The sequence below is a fragment of the Rhinopithecus bieti genome, unplaced genomic scaffold, assembly GCF_001698545.2.
Source record: "Rhinopithecus bieti isolate Rb0 unplaced genomic scaffold, ASM169854v2 scaffold_13704, whole genome shotgun sequence".
NCBI classification, from domain to species: Eukaryota; Metazoa; Chordata; class Mammalia; order Primates; family Cercopithecidae; genus Rhinopithecus; species Rhinopithecus bieti.
In genome coordinates, this window is record NW_016808231.1 from 2065357 (window position 1) to 2091385 (window position 26029).

Below are 26029 nucleotides of genomic sequence, written 5' to 3' on the forward strand. Positions count from 1 at the left end.
GACTAACTACTGTTTGGTAGTTTCGGTAGTGACGACAACATTTCCAAAAAAAATGAAATATAAATAGAATAAGAAGTTAGAAGTTATTACCTGAACAGAATGAACCCAAGTGATTCTACTGCTGCCCTCCTGACATCATCATTAACATCACTGACCTAGGGGGAAAAGTTTAAGATTATATTATACCATGTAGTATATCACTAGACCAAACTGATATGAGGTCAGCAACATTCAATAGTGAGTGTATACCTCACTACTGATAGGTATATCAAAACATTATATTGTACACCTCTAAACAAATATAATAAATGAATACATTCAAAAAACAGACACATGTATTTTTATTTTTATAGAGACAGGGTCTCCCTATGTTCCCTAGTCTGGTCTCAAACTTCTGGAGCTCAGGAGATACTCCCACCTTGGCCTCACAAAGTGCTGGGATTACAGGCATAAGTCACCGCACCTGGCCACATGTATTTTTGAAGAATAAATTTCTGTACCCAATTTAGAAAAGTTATTGAAAATTTCAATTCAGGGGCTTAGAAGTCTTCACAGCTTGGTAAAGTTTAAGATTCAGGGTTACTTCTCTCTCTCTCTTTTTTTTTTCTCCTTTGAGACAGAATCTCACTCTTACTTAAATTCACTCTGTGGCCCAGGCTGCAGTATAGTGGTGCAATCTTGGCTCACTGCAACCTCTGCCTCCCGGGTTCAAGCGATTCTCCTGCTGCAGGCTCCCAAGTAGCTGGGACTACAGGCGTGTGCCACCATGCCCAGTTAATTTTTTTATTTTTTGTGGAGACGGTGTTTCACCATGTTGGACAGGCTGGTCTTAAACTCCTGACCTCAGGTGATCCACCCATCACTGCCTCCCAAGTGCTGGGATTACACCAAGTGCTGGGATTACAGGCGTACACCACCATGCCTGGCCCCAGGGCTACTTCTTAAGACTATTTCAATTGCCCAGACACAGTGGCTCACACCTGTAATCCCAGCACTTTTAAGGCCAAAACAGGAGGATTGCTTGAGTCCAGGAGTTCGAGATCTGCCTAGCCAACATAGCAAGACCCTGTCTCCACAAAAAGTTAAAAAATCAGGCAGGCACGGTGGTGTGTGCCTGTAGTTCTAGCTACATGGGAAGTAGAGGTAGGAGGAGGATCGCTTGAACCCAGTAGTTTGAGGCTGCAATGAGCTGTGATTGTGCTACTGCACTCCAGCCTGGGTGACAGTGAAACCCTGTATCAAAGTCTCTAAAAGAAAAAAAAAAAAAAAAAGACAATTTCAGCTGCATTATAGCTTTTGCAAAATATGAACATTTAGAACACATTGCACTGCTAAAAAAATTATTTATTAATTACTAATAAATATTGTGGAAAATATTATCTCTGGGAAAAAGGAGTTAACAATAGTTTTAATTCTTTCTGCATAGAAAGGTACCCTTGGTTTACCTTTTCCCAGCACCATGATGATAAAAACCTATTAAGACATGTGAAATGTCCACTGTGTGACCAGGCAGTATTACTTATTGCTGATAACTATATTTGGATTAGGAGAACTATGAGTGGAAAAAGCATTTTGGAAAACATGGGCATTGGCTTTCCTGTGCAATGCATCTCCTGTAATAGATCACGTCCCTTAGGGGTCCCGGGATGTGTGTGTGGGGGGGGGTTGTTTGTTTTTAGAGATAGGGTCTTGCCCCGTTGTACAGGCTAGAGTGCGGTGGTATAATTATAGCTCATGGTCCACTTTACTTTCCAGAGCAGCTGGGATTACAGGCATGAGCCACTGCACCCATTAGGGGTATGTGGAAGCTAACTTCACTGGCCATAAAAAGAAATAAATGGTTCCTGTTCTTCACTGGACTTCCCTATCCTAGGGTGGCCACACATACTTACAAGGTCTCGTCCCTTACAAATGAGGGTGCTCTTTGCAGTAGGATTTTAGAAGTTGCACCTGAATGGCTTTAAGGACTTCCATTTATATAGGACTGTTATCCCGTCCCGTATCCTTCTGAAAAGCTAAGTGAACCTAGTGCTAGGTTATGGCCTGTTGGGTCCAGTAAATGAGAATCACAACCTAAGACCACTGGTGGTGGTCATGTGCTGGGGATGCTGGAGTCACCTAGACACTTATTGTCCATCTGCAAGCTTTTCCATCCACCTCACTCCCAAGAAAGGTCAGAGTACTTACAGCAACATGTAGCAGGCGTCGAATTGCTTTGTTGTTACCAGAGCCACAATAAGCCATGGCTACAGTATACATTCCAGACCTTCGAAGAATTGGGTCCTAAGAAAAATAATTTAACATTGGTAATCATCAACTTATTTCAAACAGTAACTTCTACAGTCTAACAGGCATAGTGGCATCCACCAAGTAAGCTGGTCTCAGGTAGGAAATGATGAGCTCAACAACTCTTTTGTGGTTGGCAGTTTTTGAAATACATGGGGCAATAAAACACATAAATACAGAAGGAGGTAGCTGCTCTTAATTCCTCCTACGCTATGCAGTACGCCTGCCCTGCTTCATACTTTTTAGGAAGTATAAAGTCAAGTAAACAGCAACAGCCACTCTTATGGCAGTCCACTCCCTTTTATCAATCAAGCAAGGAAGTTGGCTTCTAATTCTACATTTTTACCTTATTTAAATTCCTGGGTACTGAGTGCTGAGTGGAAGAAAGATGGACCCTGATAACTGAACAAATTAATTAATAATTTTATCAATAAACTATAACAGTAGTTATTTTTATCAGATTATAGAGGACAATTATTACCTGCCACTAACTACCTACCATATACAACACCATTATAAAAACAAAACAAAAGGCAATGGAAAAAAAACCTCATCCAAATAAACAAATATAGAGATTGGCACTGTTTTCTGATAAAAGAATGATGAAGTAAACTTTGTATCTTATTAAATGACTATCAAATCATTCCAAAAATATTATTTCTTTTTTTTTTTGAGACGGAGTCTCGCTCTGTCACCCAGGCTGGAGTGCAGTGGTTCAATCCCTGCTCACTGTAACCTCTGTCTCCCAGGCTCACCTGATTCTCATGCCTCAGCCTCCCAAGTAGCTGGGATTACAGGTGCCCACCACCACGCCCAGCTAATGTTTTTTCTATGTTTAGTAGAGACAGGGTTTCACCATGTTGGCCAGGCTGGTTTTGAACTCCTGATCTCAAGTGATCCAGCTGCCTCCGCCTCCCAAAATGCTAGGATTACAGGTGAGAGCCACCGCACCTGGCCCAAAAATATTATTTCTAAAAGAAATCAACTTGTGAATTCCTAAAGAACTATGCTGAATCTGCTTATGAGTATCACCGATCTGAAGCTATAGCAAAATTTACAATCCTCAAATTACTCCCATGTACTTTTCTAATCAGTGCTTTTATTTCTTAAATTATATTAGGCTTCATATACATTGCAAGAAGTTTTATGAATAAATGTACCTACATGTTCTGATGGGAACAGAGTTAATTTCCAGTGAAATGTTTTTTACATGCTGGAGATAAATGGACAGTGAGGGATGGATGTGATCTCACCTTGTCACGACAGAGAGATTCAATGAGAGCATCAGCCTCTTCCATCCTCCCGTACATTACTAATGCAATGCCAACTGCAAGACCACGCAGAATCTTCTCATGTTGAGTTTCTTGTGCATAACCGACCATGTCCTCAATAGCCTGGGCATTTTTAGAGCCCAACATAACCAAACCTAGGGCCAGGCCAGCTGCTTCCCCTAGCAAGTAACGAGTAAAATGTTAACAAAGAGTTATGTTTTTAAAGTCAATGAAACATCCAACTGAAAGTAGCACGTTTTTTGCACAAACTATCAAAAAACCATTAGCTTCTGACAGCATTTTTTAAAACCATCTGGTAAAAAGGATACTTTATGTGGAAGCCGAGTCATATATTTAGGGTTGTTTTCCTTTTAAACTTTGACAGAATGTACCACCAAATCCTACAGTGATTTCAAAGGAGACATTTAGATAACATTTTTTCTACATTCTCACCAAGCAGTATGGAGTAAGTAGATCACTCTAATAAATTCCTATTTGCAAAAGTCAGTTATGCAAGTGGACACACAGGATACACCATTTTAGAAAGCCTATATATCATAAAACTTGTTTTAAAAGATAACTTTGACAAATGGAGCAAAATTCACTTCCTCTTCAAGTATAGAAATCCATCGTAATTTTAAGAGGCTACAAAATATAGGTAGAAACTAATGTAATTACATTTACATTAATTAATACTTAAGTTCGTTAGCTTTAGAAAGAAATGCTTACCTGTGACTGCATCATCCTGATAAAGGTTTGTTTTTAGCAAATCATAAACATCTTGACGTGCAGTTCCCATGGCTGCCAAACCAAGGCCCAGACTGCCACCGTGTCTAACGATCTAAGGAAAAAACAGATTCCACTGATTTGGTACACTATACTTAACATACAAGCTTTTATTCTAATTTCAAAATATAGTTTCACATTAAATATGCAGAGGTTGGCTCAGTAAGTGGTCAAAGGATTTGATAATCAAAAGGTCAGTGACAAACTCAGCAATTTCAGTTTTTTGTTTGAGAGGTAGTTTCACTCTTGTCACCCAGGCTAGAGTGCAATGGCGAAAGCTGGGCTCACTGCAACCTCCGCCTCCTGGGTTCAACTGACTCTCCTGCCTTAGCCTCTTGAGTAGCTGGGATTACAGGTGGCTGCCACCACGCCCGCTTAATTTTTGTATTTTTAGTAGAGACGGGGTTTCACCATGTTGGCCAGGCTGGTCTGGAACTTCTAACCTCAGGTGATTCGCCCGACTTGGCCTCCCAAAGTTCTGGGATTACAGGTGTGAGCCACCGTAATCAGTTTCAAACTGAATTGAAACAGCAATTTCAGTTTTAATAGAATGATATTTGCTGATGCCAAAAAATAATGAGCTGAGGCTGGATTGGTGGCTCATGTTTGTAATCCCAGCACTTTAGGAGGCTGAGATGGGAAGATCACTTGAGCCCAGAAGTTTGAGACCAGCTTGGGCAACATACGGAGATTCAGTCTGTACAAAAAAATAAACACAAATTAGCTGAGCATGGTGGTGCATGCCTGCGATCCCAGCTACTCAGGAGGCTGAGGTGGGACAATGGCTTGAGCCCAGGAAGTTGAAGCTGCAGTGAGCCAGTATCATGCCACTGCACTCCAGCCTGGGCAACACAGCAATAAACTGTCTCAAAAAGTAATGATAATAAATTAAAAATAGTGAGTTGCAAAATGAACGTGAGAAAACACAGTGGGCAGAGAGAGGCCAACTCTCTTTCAGTAGGTTTACATGAGAAGGGGAGGAAAAAGACTGAACAACTAAGAGGGAGATGTCAAGAAAATAATTTTGTTTAGGATAGATGAGACCTGAGTATGTTTACGGGTTGAGGGAAAGGAGGCAGTACAGAGTGAGAGGCTAAAGACAGAGGAGAAAAAGTTATCTAATGGAACATGGTTGTGAAGAAAGTGGTTGAAAATGAGGTCAGAGTACATCCGAAATATATACATTTGAAAGAAGAAACTTCAGTGGTCATCTGTCATTTTTGAATGCACAACATCCTTCTATTGGTGACAGCATCCCAACATTCCTTTGGTAATACTCCTCCCCACTGGTTAGAGTCTTGGTGGGACTGTCATTTAAGAAGCTCCCGGCCGGGCGCGGTGGCTCAAGCCTGTAATCCCAGCACTTTGGGAGGCCGAGATGGGCGAATCACGAGGTCAGGAGATTGAGACCATCCTGGCTAATATGGTGAAACCCCGTCTCTACTAAAAAATACAAAAAAACTAGCCGGGGGAGGTGGCGGGTGCCTGTAGTCCCAGCTACTTGGGAGGCTGAGGCAGGAGAATGGTGTAAACCCGGCGGGGCAGAGTTTGCAGTGAGCTGAGATCCGGCCATTGCACTCCAGCCTGGGCGACAGAGCGAGACTCCGCCTCAAAAAAAAAAAAAAAGTGTAACCCAACACAGAGCAATACAATGCTCCTTCTTTGGAATTTTTGTCTTTCTTAAGTGGAATAACCCAATGGCCAGAAATGTTTCAAGTTCATTCATCCTGAAGGTAGGGTCCTGAAAAGGCTATTTCATTAGTTCCTGTTATCTAGCATCTGTGGTGTTGCTCTGGCTCCTTAACCTTTGTGAGAACTAGTTTATCAGCCTTTCTGTTAATTATATAAGCTATTTCCAATAAACTTCTTATTCACGTTAGTTAGAAATGGTTTTTAATGCTGTCTATTGCTGTTTCTTTTTTGTAACCATAAACCCTATCCGATAAGAAAGTTTTTTACCTGAGACCAGAGGAAATAAGGTAAAAATGTGTGTACTTGCACACATGATTTGTGGCTAAGGGGCTTATTGAGACAGATCATCCTATTGGCTTCAATCTTTTCACTTATGCATGAGGGCAAGGTTTTCTGGATCACTTAACTACTCTCCTGATGGCCCTCACTCCAATATAGAAGTCAGTCTAAAATTGTATTTTAAGGTTCCTTAAAATAAGAACAGGGCTACTTAGTAAGCTTTTCCAAAAGATTTACATTTTAAACAATTATCAAAGATCAAAACAAGCAAGCATTCTAACTTCTGAGAGACTGCAATTTCTTTAGGCCTTAATTTCCAGCAAAATGTTAGGGCCCAAACTAGATGATAACTAAGGTCACTTGTAGTTGTAACATTTTAAGATGAAAGTGTGGGAATACAACATGTTTTACAAATACATGCAGGGCTTAAAGGAGTGAGAAACACAATTTTAGCTTATCAAGAAGGAAATGAAATTACCTAAAAAAAAGAGAAAAAAAAAAAACCATCCAAGATAATAGTTGTTTTGGGTATTCCCAAATCCTATGAAATCTCCAGTCACTAAAATAATTTGGCAAATATGTTATCCTGGATTCTTGAGTTTTGGAAACTTAGGTTTCCATTTTAGTACTTACATCATTGCTGGCATTCTTAAGCTGATTAAGTAGATAGTCAATTATATCACCACCATGATTGGCATGAATAAGACCTAGTGCATAGAGACCTCCACCTTCCTGATAGGCTGATCCTGGAGAAGTATCCTTGGGAAGGTATGTTGCCATTAACTGTAATGCTTCTTTTTCATGACCCTGTAAAGGTAAGCCATGACAAAGATGTCAAAAGAGAAAGAAAGAAGAAAAAAGACACAATGTTTTCTATGATTACTGCCTTTTCCCCAGAATGTTCACTTGCTAAGAGAGAAGGAGGTAGTGGGGCTCTCTCTCATATAATTGTATCACTCAAACAAGAGGACAAGCCTTTAAGAGACCCAGTTACACTCTGGTTAGAAAAAAAAAAAACCACAAATGCTTCAATTTTTTCCCTTTGTTTTATAACATTTGCCCAAATCCATCTCAGATCTCGGACTATGCAAATAACATTCCAATTTATCCTTTCAATGGCTTATACAGTCTTTATAGAAACAAATTTCCACTTTTATTAAAACAAACACACATATAAATATTTTAGTATCTTATTTACTTTAGCCTTCCCTACAAGATGACTTACCTGACTTAACAAAGTGTACTTGTTAATGAATTATAATAAACTTTTACTTTTCTTAACCCCAGAAAATTACTCCTTTTCGGATGCCTGTTTACACTGACCAATATATGTTACCTTATGAATTACACCCAAACTGGCTGTAGCAGTAAATTTTGCCCAGTTAGTGGCTCTGGCCAACCATTCCAAGTTATCTCTGTAAAAAAAGATATAATTATTTTAATTAGTATTAAAACAAATGAATTCCTTAAAGCTTTTTAACACTAAGGTCAAAAGCATTAAAATTTTACCTTGAACACTTTCAAATTACTTTGTGGATCTCAAGTTACTACTGATTCTATTTTCCCTCTTAAATTGTTCTTAGTATTTTAAGGATTTTTTAAAAGCATGATACGAGATTCTACTATAAATAAAACAAAATTATATAAAATTTTAGAGCTTAATGTATTTCCTTCAAGAGCCTATAATCAAGCCAAGTAATAAAAGGAATTAATTTTACCTTAAAACAAGTAGAAATACGCAATAACAAATACATAAAATAGCAAAAATATACTTTATTTTATTTTATTTTATTTTATTTTTTGAGACAGAGTCTCGCTCTGTCGCCCAGGCTGGAGTGCAGTGGCCGGATCTCAGCTCACTGCAAGCTCTGCCTCCTGGATTCACGCCATTCTCCTGCCTCAGCCTCCCGAGTAGCTGGGACTACAGGCGCCCGCCACCTTGCCTGGCTAGGTTTTGTATTTTTTTTAGTAGAGACGGGGTTTCACCGTTTTGGCCAGGATGGTCTCGATCTCCTGACCTAGTGATCCGCCCGTCTCGGCCTCCCAAAGTGCTGGGATTACAGGCTTCAGCCACCGTGCCCGGCAAAAATATACTTTAGAATTAAGGACTGGTTAACAAGGGAACTACTGTTAACACAGTGTCTGTTAAAAAGGATTTTAGGCCGGGTGTGGTCGTTCATGTCTGTAATCCCAGCACTTTGGGAGGCCGAGGTGGGTGGATCACCTGAGGTCAGGAGTTCAAGACCAGCCTGACTAACATGGCAAAACCCCACCTCTACTAAAAATACAAAAATTAGCTGGGCATAGTGGTGTGTGCCTGTAATCCCACCTACTTGGGAGGTTGAGGCAGGAGAATCGCTTGAACCCAGGAGATGGAGGTTGCAGTAAGCCCAGATTTGCATCACTGCTCTCCGGCCTGGGCCACAGAGTAAGGCTGTATCCAAAAAAAAAAAAAAAGATTTTAAACCAAAGTGGAAATCACCAAGCATATTTACCTAAGAAACTGGTCACTGGTTGTCCCACAGTGCATAAAAGAGTTTGCTATAACAGTTGCTGTATGACATACAGAATTCCGTACTGCATCCTGCAACGACAAATACAGAATTGTTTCATCACTGGCAAAGTATTCATATATGCACACCCTCATACACACAGTCAGAGGTCCTATTTTGTGGTAAAAGCATGAACAAGTTGAACTGAGATTTAAAATATGGATTTTGGGTATTTCTTTTATAAAGACTAAATAGCTAGTATACAAACAAGCAAGTCAAAGTTTTATTTGCAGTTTTAACAGAGCTCAACAGCAGATTTTAGGTGGGGAATTTAGACAGCAGATTTTTTTTTTTTTTTTTTTTTTTTTTGAGACGGAGTCTTGCTCTGTCACCCAGGCTGGAGTGCGGTGGCCATATCTCAGCTCACTGCAAGCTCCGCCTCCCGGGTTTACGCCATTCTCCTGCCTCAGCCTCCCGAGTAGCTGGGACTACAGGCGCCCGCCACCTCGCCCGGCTAGTTTTTTGTATTTTTTTAGTAGAGACGGGGTTTCACGGTGTTAGCCAGGATGGTCTTGATCTCCTGACCTCGTGATCCGCCCGTCTCGGCCTCCCAAAGTGCTGGGATTACAGGCTTGAGCCACCGCGCCCGGCCGACAGCAGATTTTCTATCCTTTGGTTTAAACTTGCTTTTTCTCTTCTGCATCTTACCGAAGGTCTCCAAGGTATTGGGATAACCTGAGGAGCAGTGCTGCACCTCTGACAGTTACCAAATAATTTTGTTTATTTTTAGTTTTTGAGACAGAGTGTTGCTCGGCTGCCCAGGCTGGAGTGCAGTGGCGTGATCCCAGCTCACTGCAGCCTCCACACTTCCAGGGTTCAAGCAATTCTCCTACCTCAATCTCCCGAGTAGCTGGGATTACAGGTATGTACCATCACGCCTGGCTAATTTTTGTATTTTAAGTAGAGACGGGGTTTCACCATGTTGGCCAAGCTGGTCTTGAACTCCTGACCTCAGGTGATCCGCCTGCCTCGACCTCCCAGAGTGCTGGGATTACAGGTGTAAGCCACTGTACCTGGTCAAATTTTGTTTATTTTTAATGAGACTATATTATAAAGACTAGCTTTAAATTCTCATGAATGGAGACTATATGATTCTGCATATTTTTTGCCATTTGCAAAGACTGTATTAAAAGTTTCAAAAAGCATTCTTACACGTTTCAATCAAACAACTGTTTAACCATTCAATAATATATGGCTACAAAAAAATGACTTTGGGAAGGGGTATTGGGTAAATAAGAGAAGGAAGATTTTTAATGTTATTTATCTTTTTATATTAAAATATTTTGAATCAAATATATTACTTGCTAAAAAATTAAAATTAGTATTAATAACTGTTAAGATCAGTATCTCAAAAAACGTTGCAACAAGATAAGAATTGCTGCTCTCAAGGACATCATAGTTCAATGGGAAATACAGACACATAAACAAACTGAATTTGTATTCTCTTTTTTGTAATAAAAGGAAAGCACAGATTTATTGAAATGAAAGTACACTCCACAAAAGTGGAGCAGGCTGAAGCAAGCAGCTCAAGAGCCTGTATTAATATTCTGATTGTGCTATTTGTCTAACTGCTCCATGTAGACATTAAAAATGAAAAAATGAGTTAACTAAACTTCCCAACAAGAGACAAACATAAAAACAGGAGCTCAGGCCGGGCACGGTGGCTCATGCCTGTAATCCCAGCACTTTGGGAGGCTGAGCCGGGCGGATCACAAGGTCAGGAGATCGAGACCATCCTGGCTAACACGGTGAAACCCTGTCTCTATTAAAAATACAAAAAAAATTAGCCGGGCATGGTGGCGGTCGCCTGTAATCCCAGCTACTCAGGAGGCTGAGGCAGGAGAATGGCGTGAACCTGGGAGGCAGAGCTTGCGGCGAGCAGAGATCACACCACCGCACTCCAGCGTGGGCGACAGAGTGAGACTCCATCTAAAAAAACAGAACAAAAAACAAAACAAAACTGGAGCTTAATCATTGCTAATTTTCTTCCTTTCCAGCAACTTCAAGAGGATCATTGATTGCTATTTTTTCAAAACTTACTTTTTCCTTAATTAGAAATAAAATACAAGAAAGTATCCAACAAGAAATATTATAATTACTTACATTCAACAAAGAAGTAAGTATTTATAAAAACCCTCTGTTATTGATGAATTTCTTACCTTTGTGTTTTTTAGAATCATGAGGTCTGTATTATTGTTTCGTATTAAGAACTGCAAATGTAATTCAATAGCCATTTCACCACTTAAAATTTTAATCATTTTCAAAGTCTGGTCCTTAGGCTCTGGACTCTGCCAAAACAAACAAACAAAAAATGAAAACTCATAAACAGTATTACTATAATCCACTAATCCAATTTTATTTCATCAGCCCTAAACCAGTGAAATTCAAGCAGTCCATTTTAAGAGAAAGGATAATTTATTTCTTTATTAGATGCTACTGAGATAATACACTAGCTCAATGGAAGAATACAATTCATCCCCCGCTGGCTTTCAACATAAAATATTTAAATATTCAAAAAAAACTGGGAAAGAATAATTACTGATGACATGCAGGAAAATTACTTGTTATTAAATGAGTCCATTTATATTTCAATTGAGAAACTTCCTCCTTGAAATTGAGAAAACTGAATAATCAACATATATATATGGAGTATAGTGGCACAATCTTGGCTCACTGCAACCTCTACTTCCCAAGCTCAAGCGATTCTCCCGAGTACCTGGGATTAAAGATGTATGCCACCATGCTCAGTTAATTTTTGTATTTTTAGTAGAGACGGGGTTTTGCCATGTTGGCCAGGCTAGTTTCGAACTCCTGACCTCAGGTGATCCAACCACATCGGCCTCCCAAAGTGCTGGGATTACATGCATGAACCACAGCACCCAGCCTTGATTTTATGTATGAACTACTATGCCACCAACACAACTTTCCAACCAGATGAAGGACAGCTGAAGTTTATACACCTGAGCATCAGGAACCAAAAGTCCTGATACAGGAAGCATTTACATCTAACAGACCACTGCTGTAATATTTACCCTACCCTTCCAATACACCACAAACATTAAAAAAAACAAAAACAATTAACCTCCCTCCCATATATGTTGCCATTTGCTAGAGACCATACCTTTTTCTCACCCTGTGACAGGTAATTTGAAGTTATTTCAGACAGAAATAACTTCTGCCTGAAGTAAGGATCTAAGGATTTGATTTCTTCTAAATGTTTTTTTGGGACCAATTTTAAAACTAATCTTTACAGAAATTCGTTTTATAAAATGACTTTGGTATCAAACTTAACAATACACTTTAATAAAAGCAGGTATATAATATGTACTTAAAAGAATTTACAATATCCTATGGAAATATATATTAAGTAACAATCTCAACTTCAAAAAGCACACTCACTGGGCATTGTGGCTTGGCTCAGTGGCTCATGCCTGTGATCCCAGCACTCTGGGAGGCCAAGGCAAATGGATTGCTTGAGCTCAGGAGTTCATGACCAGCCTGGGCAACACAGCGAACCCCGTCTCTACAAAAAATACAAAAATTAGCCAGGCATGGTGGTGCACGCCTGCAATCCCAGCTACTTACTTGGGAGGCTAAGGTGGGAGGATAGCTTGAGCCTGGCAGGCAGAGGTTGTAGTGAGCCAAGACTGTGCCATTGCATGCTAGCCTGGGTGACAGATCAAGACCCTGTCTCAAAGGGGGGAAAAAAAGCACACTCACTGCTTCTGGTGTTTTTCCTACAAATGCACTGCCTGTCTTTTCTTCTGTTTCCATCGAGTCACTGAAATGAAAAGAACCAACAATCAATAATTTTTTCTGAAGAGAAGTACAATTTGTTTATACCACAGATCTGAACCATGTCCAAATTGAATATTTTGCAAGAAAATAATGTTTACTTAAGTATTACCACTAAGAGATAAAAAATTCTACACATCTCTAAGATGTGTATTCCTCCAAATAATAAAAACATACAAAGTAACTAGGTTAGCAAAATCATGGACAACAAATACAACAAGAACACGTGACAAAATACCTCCTTCATTCACAAAACACAGTCAGGTAAAGTAAAATCACAACCAGCTACAAAATGGGCTTGAAAAGAAGGGGTTGAGACCCCACCTACTCTTAAATCTAATCAGCCAACACTCCCTTGTAGGTCAAAGCACCATATTGAGGAAAAAATGCTGGGCAGAAAATCCAAATTAAAAAGGCAGGAACAAAGATAAAGAAGGTACCGATAAGCCTGGGCAACAAAATGAGACCCTTGTCTACACAAAATAATTAAAATAATGAACCAGGTATAGTGGTGAATGCCTGTAATCCCAGCTACTCTGGAGGCTGAAATAGGAGGACTACTTGAGCCTGGGAGTTCAAGGTTACAGTGAGCTATGATCGCACTACTGCACTCTAGCCTGGGCAATGGAGAAAGGAAACAGAGCCAGCAGATCCCAAAACAAAAGCCATAATTTTGTACAGTACTCCACAAAAGCAACAGAAGAGGAAATACTAGAGGGCAGTAAAATTGGAAAAACTATCCTAAACAAGCCTCCTTTGGAAAAGTTTAGAATAACTAATTTCAGTAAAAATAAGTACAGAAAAGCATCAAAGTAAACTCATAAAATATTAGAAAAAAGTTATTTCAAAACAAGAGAAATTAGGAAAATTATACAAAATATATAAGAATATTACATATTAGAATTACAAAAACTCAGAAATTAACATGACAGAACTAGGGAAAACCAGAAATAAAAGAGAAAAAAAATCATTTCAGAAATGAAGATTAACTCAGAAGGAACTTGTAACCACCACACATAAACCTTAAGGAGAAGGCAAGAAGAAAGAAAATTTGTTAAATCAAAAATAAATAAATAGGCCAGGTGCCATGGCTCACACCTGTAATCCCAGACTTTGGGAGGCTGAGGCTAGCGGATCACCTGAGGTCAGGAGTTCGAGACCAGCCTGGCCAACATGGTGAAACTCCATCTCAATTATATTATTTATAATAATATAAAAATTAGCTGGGCATGGTGGCCTGCGCCTGTAGTCCCAGCTACTCAGGAGGCTGAGGCAGGAGAATTGCTTGAACTCAGGAGGTGGAGGATGCAGTGAGCTGAGATCGTGCCACTGTACTACAGACTAGGTGACAAGACTGAGGCTCTGTCTCGAAAATAAATAAATAAACAAATAAATTATATCCCCCTAAGATTGAGAAAAAAGTAAAGATGCTGCCTCTTATCACTTCTATAATGTATTGGGAATCCCAGCCAATACAGAAAAAAACAGAGAGGGAAAAGGTATAAAGATTACAAAGGAAGGAGTAAAATGGTCTCTAACTGTAGATGACAAAGATGCCAATAAAGAAAATTCTATAAAAGGATCTACTTTAAAAAATTTACTTAAAAAATCATTTATAAAGCTATAAATATAAATGATTTTATCAAGGTCATAGGATTCAATGTTAGTATACAAAACTCAATTATATTTCTATATACTACCAACAACAAAAAAAATAGAAATTTAAAAATACCACTTCACAACAGCATCAAAAAACAAATTATACTTAGGGATGCAAGAAAATTAATTTAAGAAAAGATGTGTAAAACCTCTGCACTGAATCTACAAAACACTACTGAGAAAAAAAATTAAAAACCTAAATAAATGAAAAAGATCACCATATTCCTGGATTACAAGATTCAATATTATCAGGATTTCAATGTGCCCTAAATTGAAGATATTCAACACAACCCCAATCAGAACACCCACAGACTTATATAATGCAAAAAATCTACAATAGCCCAAAGAATCTTGAAAAAGAAAAAAGAATCAAAATTGTAAGTTTTACAATACCTGATTGCAAGACTTACCATAGTTTTAGTAATAAGGAATGAGGTAGTGATATAAAGAAAAACAAATACAGGCATACCTTTGTTTTACTGCCCTTCAAGGAAGTCTATTGGAGCCACTTTTCCAACAGTATGTGATCACTTTGTCTTTGTGTTACATTTTAGTTATCGTTGTAATATTTAAAACTTCTTAATTTTCATTATATCTGTTATAGTAATCTGTCATCAGCAATCTTTGATATTACCATTGCAGTTGTTTTGGGACACCACGAACCACACCCATATAAAACAGCAAACTCAAAAATGTGTGTGTTCTGACTGCTCCACACACCGATCATTCCTCCATCTCTGTCCCTCTCCTTGGGACTCCCTATTCTGAGATACAACAATATTGAAATTAGGCCAATTAATAACCCTACAATGGCCTCTGAGTGCTTAAGTGAAGGAGAGAGTCCTACATTTCTACTTTAAATCAAAAACTAGAAATGGTAAAGCTTAGTGAGGAAGGCATGTCAAAAGCCGATACAGGCCAAAGGTAGGCCTCTTGCATCACAGACAGCCAAGTTGTGAATGCAAAGAAAAAGTTCTTGGAGAAAATTAACAGTGCTACATCAGTGGACAAGCCATAAATGATACAGAAAGCGCAACAGGGGCTTGTTGTGATAAGGAAAAGTTGTGCTCTGTGAAGAAGACTCAAAGCAGCAAACCTTCCCTGAAGCCCAAAGCCTAATCCAGAAGCAAGACCTTAACTCGCTCAGTTCTGGGAAAGGCTGAGAGAGGTGAGGAAGCTGCAGAAGAAAAGTTTGAAGCTAGCAGAGGCTGGATTCATGAACGTTTGAGGAAAGAAGCCCATCTCCATAATATGGAGTGCAAGAGAGGCAGCAAGTGCTGAGCAGAAGCTACAGCAATTACCGAGAAGATTAAGCTAAGATACAATTGATGAAGGTGGCTACCACTAAAAACAGATTTTGCCATGCAACAGAATAGCCTTCTATTTGAAGGAGATGCCATCTAGGACTTTCACAGCTAGAGTAGGAGAATCAGTTCCTGGTTTCACCCAGCTTCAGAGGACAGGCTGTTCTTGTCAGAAGTAATGCAGCATGACTTTAAGTGAAGCCAATGCTGCGATGTATCATTCTGAAAATGCTAGGGCCCTTAAGCATTATGCTGAAGCTATTCTACATGCTCTGTAAATGAAACAACAAAGCCTGGATGACAGCACGTCTGTTTACAGAGTGTTATACTAAATATTTGAAGCCCACTGTTGAGACCTACTGTTCAGAAAAAAGATTCCTTTCAAAATATTACTGTTCATGGACAATGCACCCGGTCCCCCATGGGTTCTGATGGAGTTGTACAAGAAGATTAATGTTATTTTTATGCCTTCTAACACAACATCAAGTCTACAGAGTTCATGGATCTAGGAGTAATTTTTACTTTCAAGTCGTATAATTTAAGTCATTTCTTGAGACTATAGCCACCACAGAAAGTGATTCCTCTGATGGATCTGGGCAAGGTAAATTGAAAATCTTCTGGGAAGGATTCACCATTCCAGACGCCATTAAGAACATTTATAGCTCACAGGTGGGATGCAGTGGCTCACACCTGAGATGGGTGGATTATCTAAGGTCAGGAGTTCGAGACCAGCCTGGCTAACACGGTAAAACTCTGTCTCTATTAAAAGTACAAAAATTTGCCGGATGTGGTGGCCCACGCCTGTAATCCCAGCTCAGCAGGCTAAGCCATGAGAATTGCTTGAACCTGGGAGGCAGATGTTGCAGTAAGTTGTGAGCCGAGATTGCACCACTGCACTGTAGCATGGGCAACAAAGCAAGACAGCCTCAAAAGAAAAAAAAAACGAAAAAAAGGAACATTCACGGTTCACAGGAGGAGGCCAAAATATCAACATTAATAGGAGTATAGAAGAAGTTGATTCCATCCCTCATGGATGACTTTGAGGGGTTCAAGACTTTAGTGGAGGGAGGAATTGCAAATGTGGTGAAAATAGCGAGAGAACTAGAATTAGAAGTGGAATCTGAAGATGTGACTGAATTGCTACAGTCTCATGATAAAACATCAATGGCTGAGGAGTTGTTTCTTAGGGATGAGCAAAGAAAGTAGTTTCTTGAGATGGAACCCACTCCTGAAGATGCTGTCAACATTGTTGACATGTTAGGTATAGGAAAAAATGTAAAAGAAGTAATCACTTGCCGGGTATGACCCACAGACCCTGGCCGAGTGGCAGATGAAAGAAGTTCTCAGACAACAGATATCCAGTGAAGGAGTGGGCTAGGGGGCTGCTAGCATAAACAGGCATAACTAAGACACACAAATGTTTTTAGTAAGTGATCTAAATGTGTAAAATACAGAAAAATGAAATTTTAATACCATATCAATTTGTACAGAATGCAAATTTCTAATACTATAGAAATCTGTGTATTTAGTTCTAATAAAAGCAGAAAAAGCTGAGAATGTTCCTTACTTTCTAAATATCTAACCCAGATATATCTAACCCAAATATCTAAAAGGTAGCCCTGACCTATCCCACCTGAGTTTTTAAATTTACTTGATTAAATAGTACACATGTTGTCTGGTAGGTCCTCCCTATGAGATAATCACTTCTATTTCTTTCTAGAAGGGTCAATTTCTTCGGTTTTCCTTACTACGCCCAGCACAGTACAAAACAGAGCAATAGCCTAATAAGACTTTACGATCTATGAAAGCTAGTGGCAAAATTTATTCTTAGAATATGCTTCCTATAAATATTCTACCTGTCCCCAAAATGAAATAAAGATTATTCAGTTAGTTTAGATGCAGAAGAAGGTACTTGTACCTGTCTTTCTCTGATCCCGGAACAGTACCCGTATTGGTGGATCCAGGTACAGAAGCAATAGGGGTGCCAACAGTTCGAAGATTCTGGATTACAGATGACAAAAACTGCTGGCTAGCACTTTCATACAAATCAAAACAAATTTGATATGCCATCAGGAGGTTGTCTTCCTTTACCAGCTTCTCTAAGATATCACTCACAGCCTGAGGATCATCTAAGAAAATTAAGCACTGAAATGGAGAAAGAAAGTTTTAAAATTATTTAATAATTAAAAACTTCATCTACAAGGTACTTAAGGGGGTTGTTGAATGAATCCTGGCTTCTTTAAATCTTATCCATAACTTATACCTAAGTGCTCCTTAATTTGTATTTTTTGCCTTATCATATGTTATGGAAGTTACTCATTGATTTAACATACATTGTGTTGTGTTGGGCCAGGTCATGAGACACTAAAATTACCATATTGAAGCATTTCTCTTACTACTCTTATGATCTGCCATTGTTTTAACAAAATTATCCAAGAAAGTTAGAATTTTCTTTTAAAACTCAATTTAAATTTTCTTGTTCTCTTAGGCAGCAAGTAACTCAACTTCAAAATAAACACATTAATCAAAGTTACTATAAATTAAGAACAGGAAATAATAGAAACAAAATAAGTGGTCAACAATAGGGAAATGATTAAGTAAGGCAAAGTACATACACTGAATGATTACAACAATCAAGGAAGAGAAGAACAGTCTACGAAGAGTTAGAACATGGAAAAATGTTAAAGGCTATATACAATTAATCTTGTTTATCCACAGAGAAAAGAACTTGGTAGCTGGAGCCAAGTAATAGGAAGACTTCATTGTATACCCCATAATTCTTTTTGAATTTGAAATCACATGAAAATATTATCTGCTCAAAAGATATTCTTTTAAAATGAACAATAAGGTTTTAAAATAATAAAAGGATAAGGAATAAAACAGCTGAAAGAAATAAAATTGCCTCTAAGGAATAAAATTGAAATACAGACAGGAAGAGGGCAGGGAACTACCATTTTCATGTGAGTTTTAAAAAAACTATGAAAAATATTTAGAAACAACAAAACTCCAAAAACCTACGTAGAGAAAACTGAAAAGAAATACACTATTAAATACTAAATTGACTTTGGGTGATGTAAAAAATCAAGTTAGAATAGTAAGTTGACTCTGGGTGATTTAAACATGGATATTTTTTCTTCTAGTGTTTTATTTCAAACTTGCTTTAAAAGAAATTGTAAAAAACAGTGTTTTAATCTAAATTTTTAAAGCCTAGAGGATGAAAATACACCGGAGCACATTATAGTTAAGAAATAACAAAATGTAAAATAAAATGCTATGCCCTCAACAGAATAAAAAAATGTATACAATATACCAATTGTTAAAAAGTAAACCCATGCACACCTCCAGTCAATAAAATACAATACAGTCATTAAAAGAATGCAATAGATCCACATGTGTGAATTAGTAGGGAAAAATATCTATGTCTTACCTTTGGGAAAAAGCCCAAATGATGGGAAAGGGAAGCCTTACTTCATTTTATGTATTTTTGGTACCATCTGAAATTTTTTTTATGGGTAAGCAAATTCATATATAGAAAGAGATAAAGATACCCAACTATTTTGTTGTGTATGGGTAATGAAACCATACATAATTTATACACTTTGAATTCTCTTTAGAATGACATAGTATAGGATAGGTACTACTTTAATCTTTTCTTCTAGCTTTTAAAAAACCTTCTTTATTTCTAAAATTTCCTTAAATGATTGGATTATTTTCAAAAGAAAAGATACATAGAAAGAATGTGTTACAACAAAATAGCTTTTTAATGTTGTGACATTTAGTTTCTTATTAATAAAAAGGAATATAAAGCACATACCTTATCTTTACAGGACTGCTGTGAAGATCAATTGAGATACATGTATAAAGTCATTATAGTAATATAAAGTAATAAAATGTGGTGTAACATAGCACAGCACAGCGTGGAGGAGCAATGTAATGAAACATAATGTAATGTCATTACCTGACAAACATTGATGAAATCAGGTTTCTCCAAGTTCATGTAGATTTTAACTAGAACTCTTAGTACTTTATTCCGAAACTGTTTATTCTGCATTAAAGACATGCAGAGCTTAAGGCTATAAGCTAACATTCCTGGGACATCATTCTGAAAGAGATAAAGATACAATGTTATCTGGTTATTGGATATTATGTTTATTTACATATTGAATTATTTTAATCTTGCTTCTTTAGTCAATCTAGGAAGACAATTCATTTAAACCTCTTAAACAATAAAAAGAATTTTAAACCATTTTAGATGAAAATCTTAAAAGAAGAATTACATATTTTCACATCATCAAAAAATGGATTAAAAACAATATTTAGTGGTACTCAAAATCACCATTATATGAACATAGTACACTATAATAAAGTGATGCTCTTAATTACCATAAAAGATATACAACTGTCCATACACGAAGTAGCTATGTTTTCCAAATGTGTCTGCTGAAGTCTTTCTGCTTTTTATCTTGCTACTAGACTCCCTCATGACTTACTGCCTACACTTAATTGCTGGCCAGGAAACACAACACAGCTCTGAGTGACTCAAGCATTGAGTGCTGTTACATCTGTCTGATGCTATCCCTATGAGATAACTTTGATCCAGGCTCTATGTGTTTACTTGGTGATTCTCAAAAGTACCCCCAATATTTGAGACTTCACCTTGTAAAAGGCCTTCAACATAAATTAGCACACTGAAAGCTACAGGAATGTTTCTCAAAAAGTGAGCTGTGACTTCCCACTGCGTGATAAAATCAAATTATTGAAGTGTGATTAGCAAATTAAAAAAATAAAAAATACAATTTAAAAACAACAGAGTTATATCACAAGTAGTAAGGGCAGGTATTGGTTTCATAAAGCTTAAATTACATCTGTATGTACATGTGCACTGGGATGCAAAATAAGATGCATTTATTACTCTGCTTTATTTTTTTAAAAACATTTCTCATTCTTTTACTTTATATACTTATTTGTTTGACTGCTTGTTCCCCTTCTAGATTCCCCAATGAACTGTTTGCTTTGGGCAGGAAATTTGCTGGTCTTGTTTGCTACTACAGTAGGTGCTCCTTTACCTGAGAAGAATATGTTCCAGCACCCCCAGTGGATACCTGAAACCACAAATAGTACCAAACTCTATGTAAATTATGCAAAAATTTCTGTTTTCTTCTTCACAATTGTATGGATGGAAGATTCATTCTTATGTACATTTTAGCTCAGCCTCAGCATACAATGCTTTTTTCTTTCCTTAATAAGTTGGGAATTTTCACTTTTTCAATTAAAGGAAGCAGTTTAAGGCTTCTCTTTAGCATATCTGAATTGCCAACATCACTATTCTTGTGCTTTGGGGCCATTACTGAGTAGAATAAGGGTTATCTGAACACAAGCACTGTGATATTCCAACAGTCAATCTGATAAGCAAGGTGGCCACTAAAGTGACTAATAGGCAGTGCATACAGCATGGATCTACTGGGATGGTTCACATCCCATGTGGGATGGAAAGAGATGGTGAGAGATTTCACTGCACTAGTCAGAATGGTGCACAATTTAAGACTTATGAATTGTTTATTTCTGGAATTTTCTATTTAATATTTTCAGTCTGTAGTTAACTGCCGGTAACTGAAACCACAGAGAGCAAAACATGTATGAGTGGGAACAATGCACATCTCCAATGCCTAGAACAGTATCTGGCAAACAGTAAGCATTCAAAAAATATTTGTTGAATCAATGAAAGCAAAAAATTTAATTTTATACATGTGAAGACAAGGATGGGCTACAACTGCACAAAAATGAAATTGAGAGGGAAACAAAGGCCATTATATCACATTAGGCCATTCATGCATTCACTCATTTAAACAAATCGTATTATTGATGTTAAACACTGACCTAGGTTTTGGGGATACAGTGGTGAAAAAGGCACAAATACCTGTCCCGATATAGCTTATACCTGGTGGGAACGATAGCTATTAACTATTTAATAATTATCAAGGGATAAACACCATGAAAATATATATAGGACTCCATAAGATTAACAACAGAACTGGACCTAGTCTTTGCTGTAGGGGTTGAGGAGGGCATGGGTATTCGGATTAAAGTTCTGCAAACAAGTGATATTTGAGCTAAGTTCTGAATTGTGAGGAGAAATAAAGCAGGCAAAAAAAGGAATGGAGGCCGGGTGCGGTGGCTCACACCTGTAATCCCAGCACTTTGGGCGGCTGAGTCGGGTGGATCACTTGAGGTCAGGAGTTCAAGACCAGCCTAGTCAACATGGTGAAACCCCATCTCTACTAAAAATACAAAAATTGGCTGGGCGTGGCAGCACACACCTGTAATCCCAGGTATTCAGGAAGTTGAGATGGGAGGATTGCTTGAACCCCGGAGGCAGAAGTTGCAGTGAGCCAAGATTGTGCCACTGCACTCCAGCCTGGTTGACAGAGCGAGACTCCATCTCACAAAATAAATAAATAAATAAATAAATAAATAAATAAATAAATAAATGTAAAAAATATTTTTCGAAGGAGGAATGAGGCGGGGTTCATCTAGATGAGAAGACACCAAAATGGCTAGTGTACAGAGAGCTAGCTCATGGAAAGAAATAGCTGGTGAGGCCAAGTAAGCCTGCAGATCAATGTCTATTTTACTCAGCTTTGTATCTTTCTGACCACTTCGGTTGGTGACTTAAATTGTCTTAATTATTGCAAACACTGCAAAACAGGAATATAGCTGAGTAGTTTTAACTCTAATAAATGAATTAAAATAGTAGTTTATTGTCTTTTTTTTTTTGAGACGGAGTCTCACTCTGTTGCCCAGGTTGGAGTACAGTGGCACGATCTCTGCTCACTGCAAGCTCTGCCTCCTGGGTTCATGCCATTCTTCTGCCTCAGCCTCCCGAGTAGCTGGGACTATAGGCGCCCAGCACCATGCCCAGCTAATTTTTTGTGTTTTTAGTAGAGATGGGGGTTTCACCATGTTAGCCAGGATGGTCTCGATCTTCTGACCTTGTGATCTGCCCGCCTCGGCCTCCCAAAGTGCTGGGATTACAGGCACGAGCCACCGCGCCCGGCTACTGTCTTCTCAAAAAGGGCAGAGTAATTAATACAACTTCCCCATGCAAGACTTCAAAGGATTATGTGATAAGATAAAAGCAGATATTCCATGAACACAAAACACAACCAAGGTTCATAAATAAATATGAAAATAAGATATTTGGCAAAAGATCACCTTATTATTTCTAAACTAGATTTTCTTTTCACTGCCTATGAAAGTTTCAGTTTGAATAACTTGCTTTGCTAATTCCCCATCAACAATAATCTCTAAAATAACATCATCTACCTACCGACTCCAGTATAGTCTTCTCAAAGACGTCCAGTCTTCGTGTCTCCAGAGCAATGCCAATAGCCTGTTTATACTTGTGATCATCTAGGCATCGCTGGAACATTTTATTTACGATGCCTTCCAATCTCTGGTCAATTGGTTTTTTTTCTCCTTCAGGCAAATCTGCATTTTCCACACACTGTTTGGTGTAGTGATCAATGCATTTTGCTGTTGAGGAAATAAAATAACTGATTATCTTGTGGGCTAAACTATCAGAAAGGGCAATGCCTACATTTATAATCATATATACTTATGGGATGACTATAGAGCACTAAGCAAATTTTGAAATGCTAGAACTTATATATTTGAATTAATACTGTTCTCCCATAATATTTACACTGGAGAACTTACACACTAATTCCAATCCAGTTGACATTATTCAAAACATTTCTATCTGCCAGGTGTGGTAGTGCTCACCCACAGTCCCAGCTACTCGGGAGGCTGAGGCAGAAGGATCACATGCGCCCAGGAGTTTAAGGCCAGCCTGAGCAACACAATGGGACCCTGTCTCTTATTTAATTTATTTTTAAAATTTTATCTTGTTACTTCATTTTGATCAAAATTCTATTACTCTACCCGATTAAGCTGCTTATTCAAAAGAATTGGCTACAAATAGCTGCCGTTTCACTTTCAAAAAACAAACATTTGCCATTGCTGAAGATATTTTAAAAGGCCTATTATAGCAATTATCACATAGTAGTATATCAGACTTCTTTGCATTAATGAAACTATTAGTAATCTGAGAGTAAGAACTATGTCTAAATTGTCTCTGTAGAGTAATGGTGAAATGACTTGCAATGTGCCACAGGTTTAAAAGGCAATTCCAAAGATTTCCAAAAACTTTTCCAGTAACTGTAGCAGATCCTTTGAAAAACAGTCCTGTGTTGCCTAATGACAGTAATGCATACTGGAAAATACATCTTTAGGTGATTTCATCATTGTGCAAACATCATGGACTGAACTTACACAAACCTAAATGGTATATATAACCTACTACGTAGCTAGGCTATATGGTATGGCCTGGTGCTTCTAGGCTGCAAATCTGTATAGCATATTACTGTCCTGCATACTATAGGCAATAGTAGTTGTGTCTAAACACAGAAAAGGCACAGTAAAAATACGGTATTGTACTCTTATGGGACATCTGTTGTCTATGTAGTCTGTCATTATGTGGTTCCTGACTCTATTTATTGTCTCAGTGTGAGGGAGGTGGAACCTATTTCTCCCAAGAAGGTGTCTGAACATTCATGCATAAGTGTTTGTGCCCAATTTAGCTTCCTATTTCACAATGATTTGGGTGCATGGAGGGGAGGGTGTGACATACTGAAGGATATCAATAGCACACCTGATGAGAAACATTTGTTCGCAATTTAGCTATATTTCTTTGCAATCACACCTTAAACTTTCTAAGTACAAGCAAAAGAAGGACATTTCCCTAAGCATTCCATCTTCATAAGGAAGATAAAACAGTAACCCAAGAGGAATGACATATACATTAATTATCCTCTCCATAATTCATTGGCTTGTCTCTTTCCCTTTCAAAGAGAAGTAAGGAGATGAGGGCAAGATTTATTACTTACAAACCATAGCCCCAAGAAATAAAAATAATTTGAACTAGCAGAAATGATTGTTGGCCTAACAGATGACCCAAGTTAAATGGGTCTATATTTTGAAGGAAGCAGAGGACTTTTATAAATTGGAATATACTACATTCAAGATTCAGGTAGAACCATGAAAGTTCAGGTATAGTTAATAAGAACACAGTGGGCTGGGTCGGTGGCTCACATCTGTAATTCAAAAATCCTGGGAAGCCGAGGCAAGTGGATCACTTGAGGCCAGGAGTTCAAGACCAGCCTGGCCAACACGACAAAACCCCATCTCTACAAAAAATACAAAAATTAGCCGGGTGTGGTACTGTGCACCTGTCATTCCACCTACTTCGGAGGCTGAGGCACAAGAATCACTTGAACCAGGGAGGTGGAGGCTGCAGCGAGCCAAGATTGTGCCACTGCACTCCAGTCTGGGCAACAGAGAAAAACTCTGCCAACAAACAAACAAACACAGTGGATGTTATAATACAAAACAGACCTTAAAGAATTCCAGTTGTAGAAAATGTCCACCAGGCCCTAATGTGAGCTTTTTGAACCAACTGTAGTGAAGTGAGGAAACATTACCCCTACCCTATCAGAGAGGAACCTCAAAATTAGAACATTTGGGGAATTTTACTTAGGTTATATAACTGAGGGGGAAAAATGTAGGTCCCAGATTTCAAATGAGATTCATGTTCTCATTCACCAGGTTTACATATATGTCATAAATATATCCTAGGTTTATAACTAAAACTCAGCCTCATTTCCTGCTAAAGCGTTGTCATAACTTGGAGATTTATGAGTCCTGGATTTTCTGGAGGTACTGTTTACGATATTCACTAAGACGTTAGAAAGCCTTTTCCAAATCCTATCTTGCATATCCCCTCACGAATCTCACTGACATCTTAAAAAATGTGCCCTACAAAACTAGAGCAAGGGTGAACCCTTCTTTTAAATAAATAAATGCAAACAGAACTGGTCTACTGATCAAAACTCACCTTCCAAAGGTAAAATGATACAGTGTTTAGAGACAGAGAAAGCATCTACCATGCCATAGCACTTCATACCAACAGTCCAGTTTAAAAGCACAATTTGTACAATAGTGGCATTGTAAGCATTTGTAGATCACTGTTGTAAAAAACCATAAACTTTCATTAAAGAAAAAAAAAAAAAGGTTGGCTGTGGCGGGTCACGTCGGTTAATTCCAACACTCTGGGAGGCCAAGGCAGGAGAACTGCTTGAGGCCAGGAGTTTCAGACCACCCTGGTCAACACAGTGAGATCCTGCCCCTATTTAAAAAACAAAAATCCATCAAATAGAAGAGGTAAGTAAGGTATTTCACCCTCTGCTTCTAGCTTGTGAAGTGAAGAAAGTACTCTAGTTTCAAATAATATGGTCCATCCTTTTAAGCCATCAGTTCTTCCCACTGGATTCACAGATGACAGCCCAAT

The 26029-nt window shown here is 38.3% G+C and overlaps 1 protein-coding gene across 1 annotated transcript in view; it reads right to left on the reverse strand.

The window, feature by feature from the left end:
* Positions 1–26029, reverse strand: part of PSMD1 (proteasome 26S subunit, non-ATPase 1) — a 129972-nt gene that overhangs the window by 97138 nt on the left and 6805 nt on the right. Inside the window, 12 exon segments of the mRNA XM_017886359.1 lie at positions 91–155; positions 2188–2283; positions 3540–3736; positions 4287–4398; positions 6948–7121; positions 7651–7729; positions 8810–8898; positions 11026–11154; positions 12587–12647; positions 17543–17769; positions 19583–19726; positions 22952–23157. Coding sequence (XP_017741848.1) covers positions 91–155; positions 2188–2283; positions 3540–3736; positions 4287–4398; positions 6948–7121; positions 7651–7729; positions 8810–8898; positions 11026–11154; positions 12587–12647; positions 17543–17769; positions 19583–19726; positions 22952–23157 — 1579 coding nt within the window.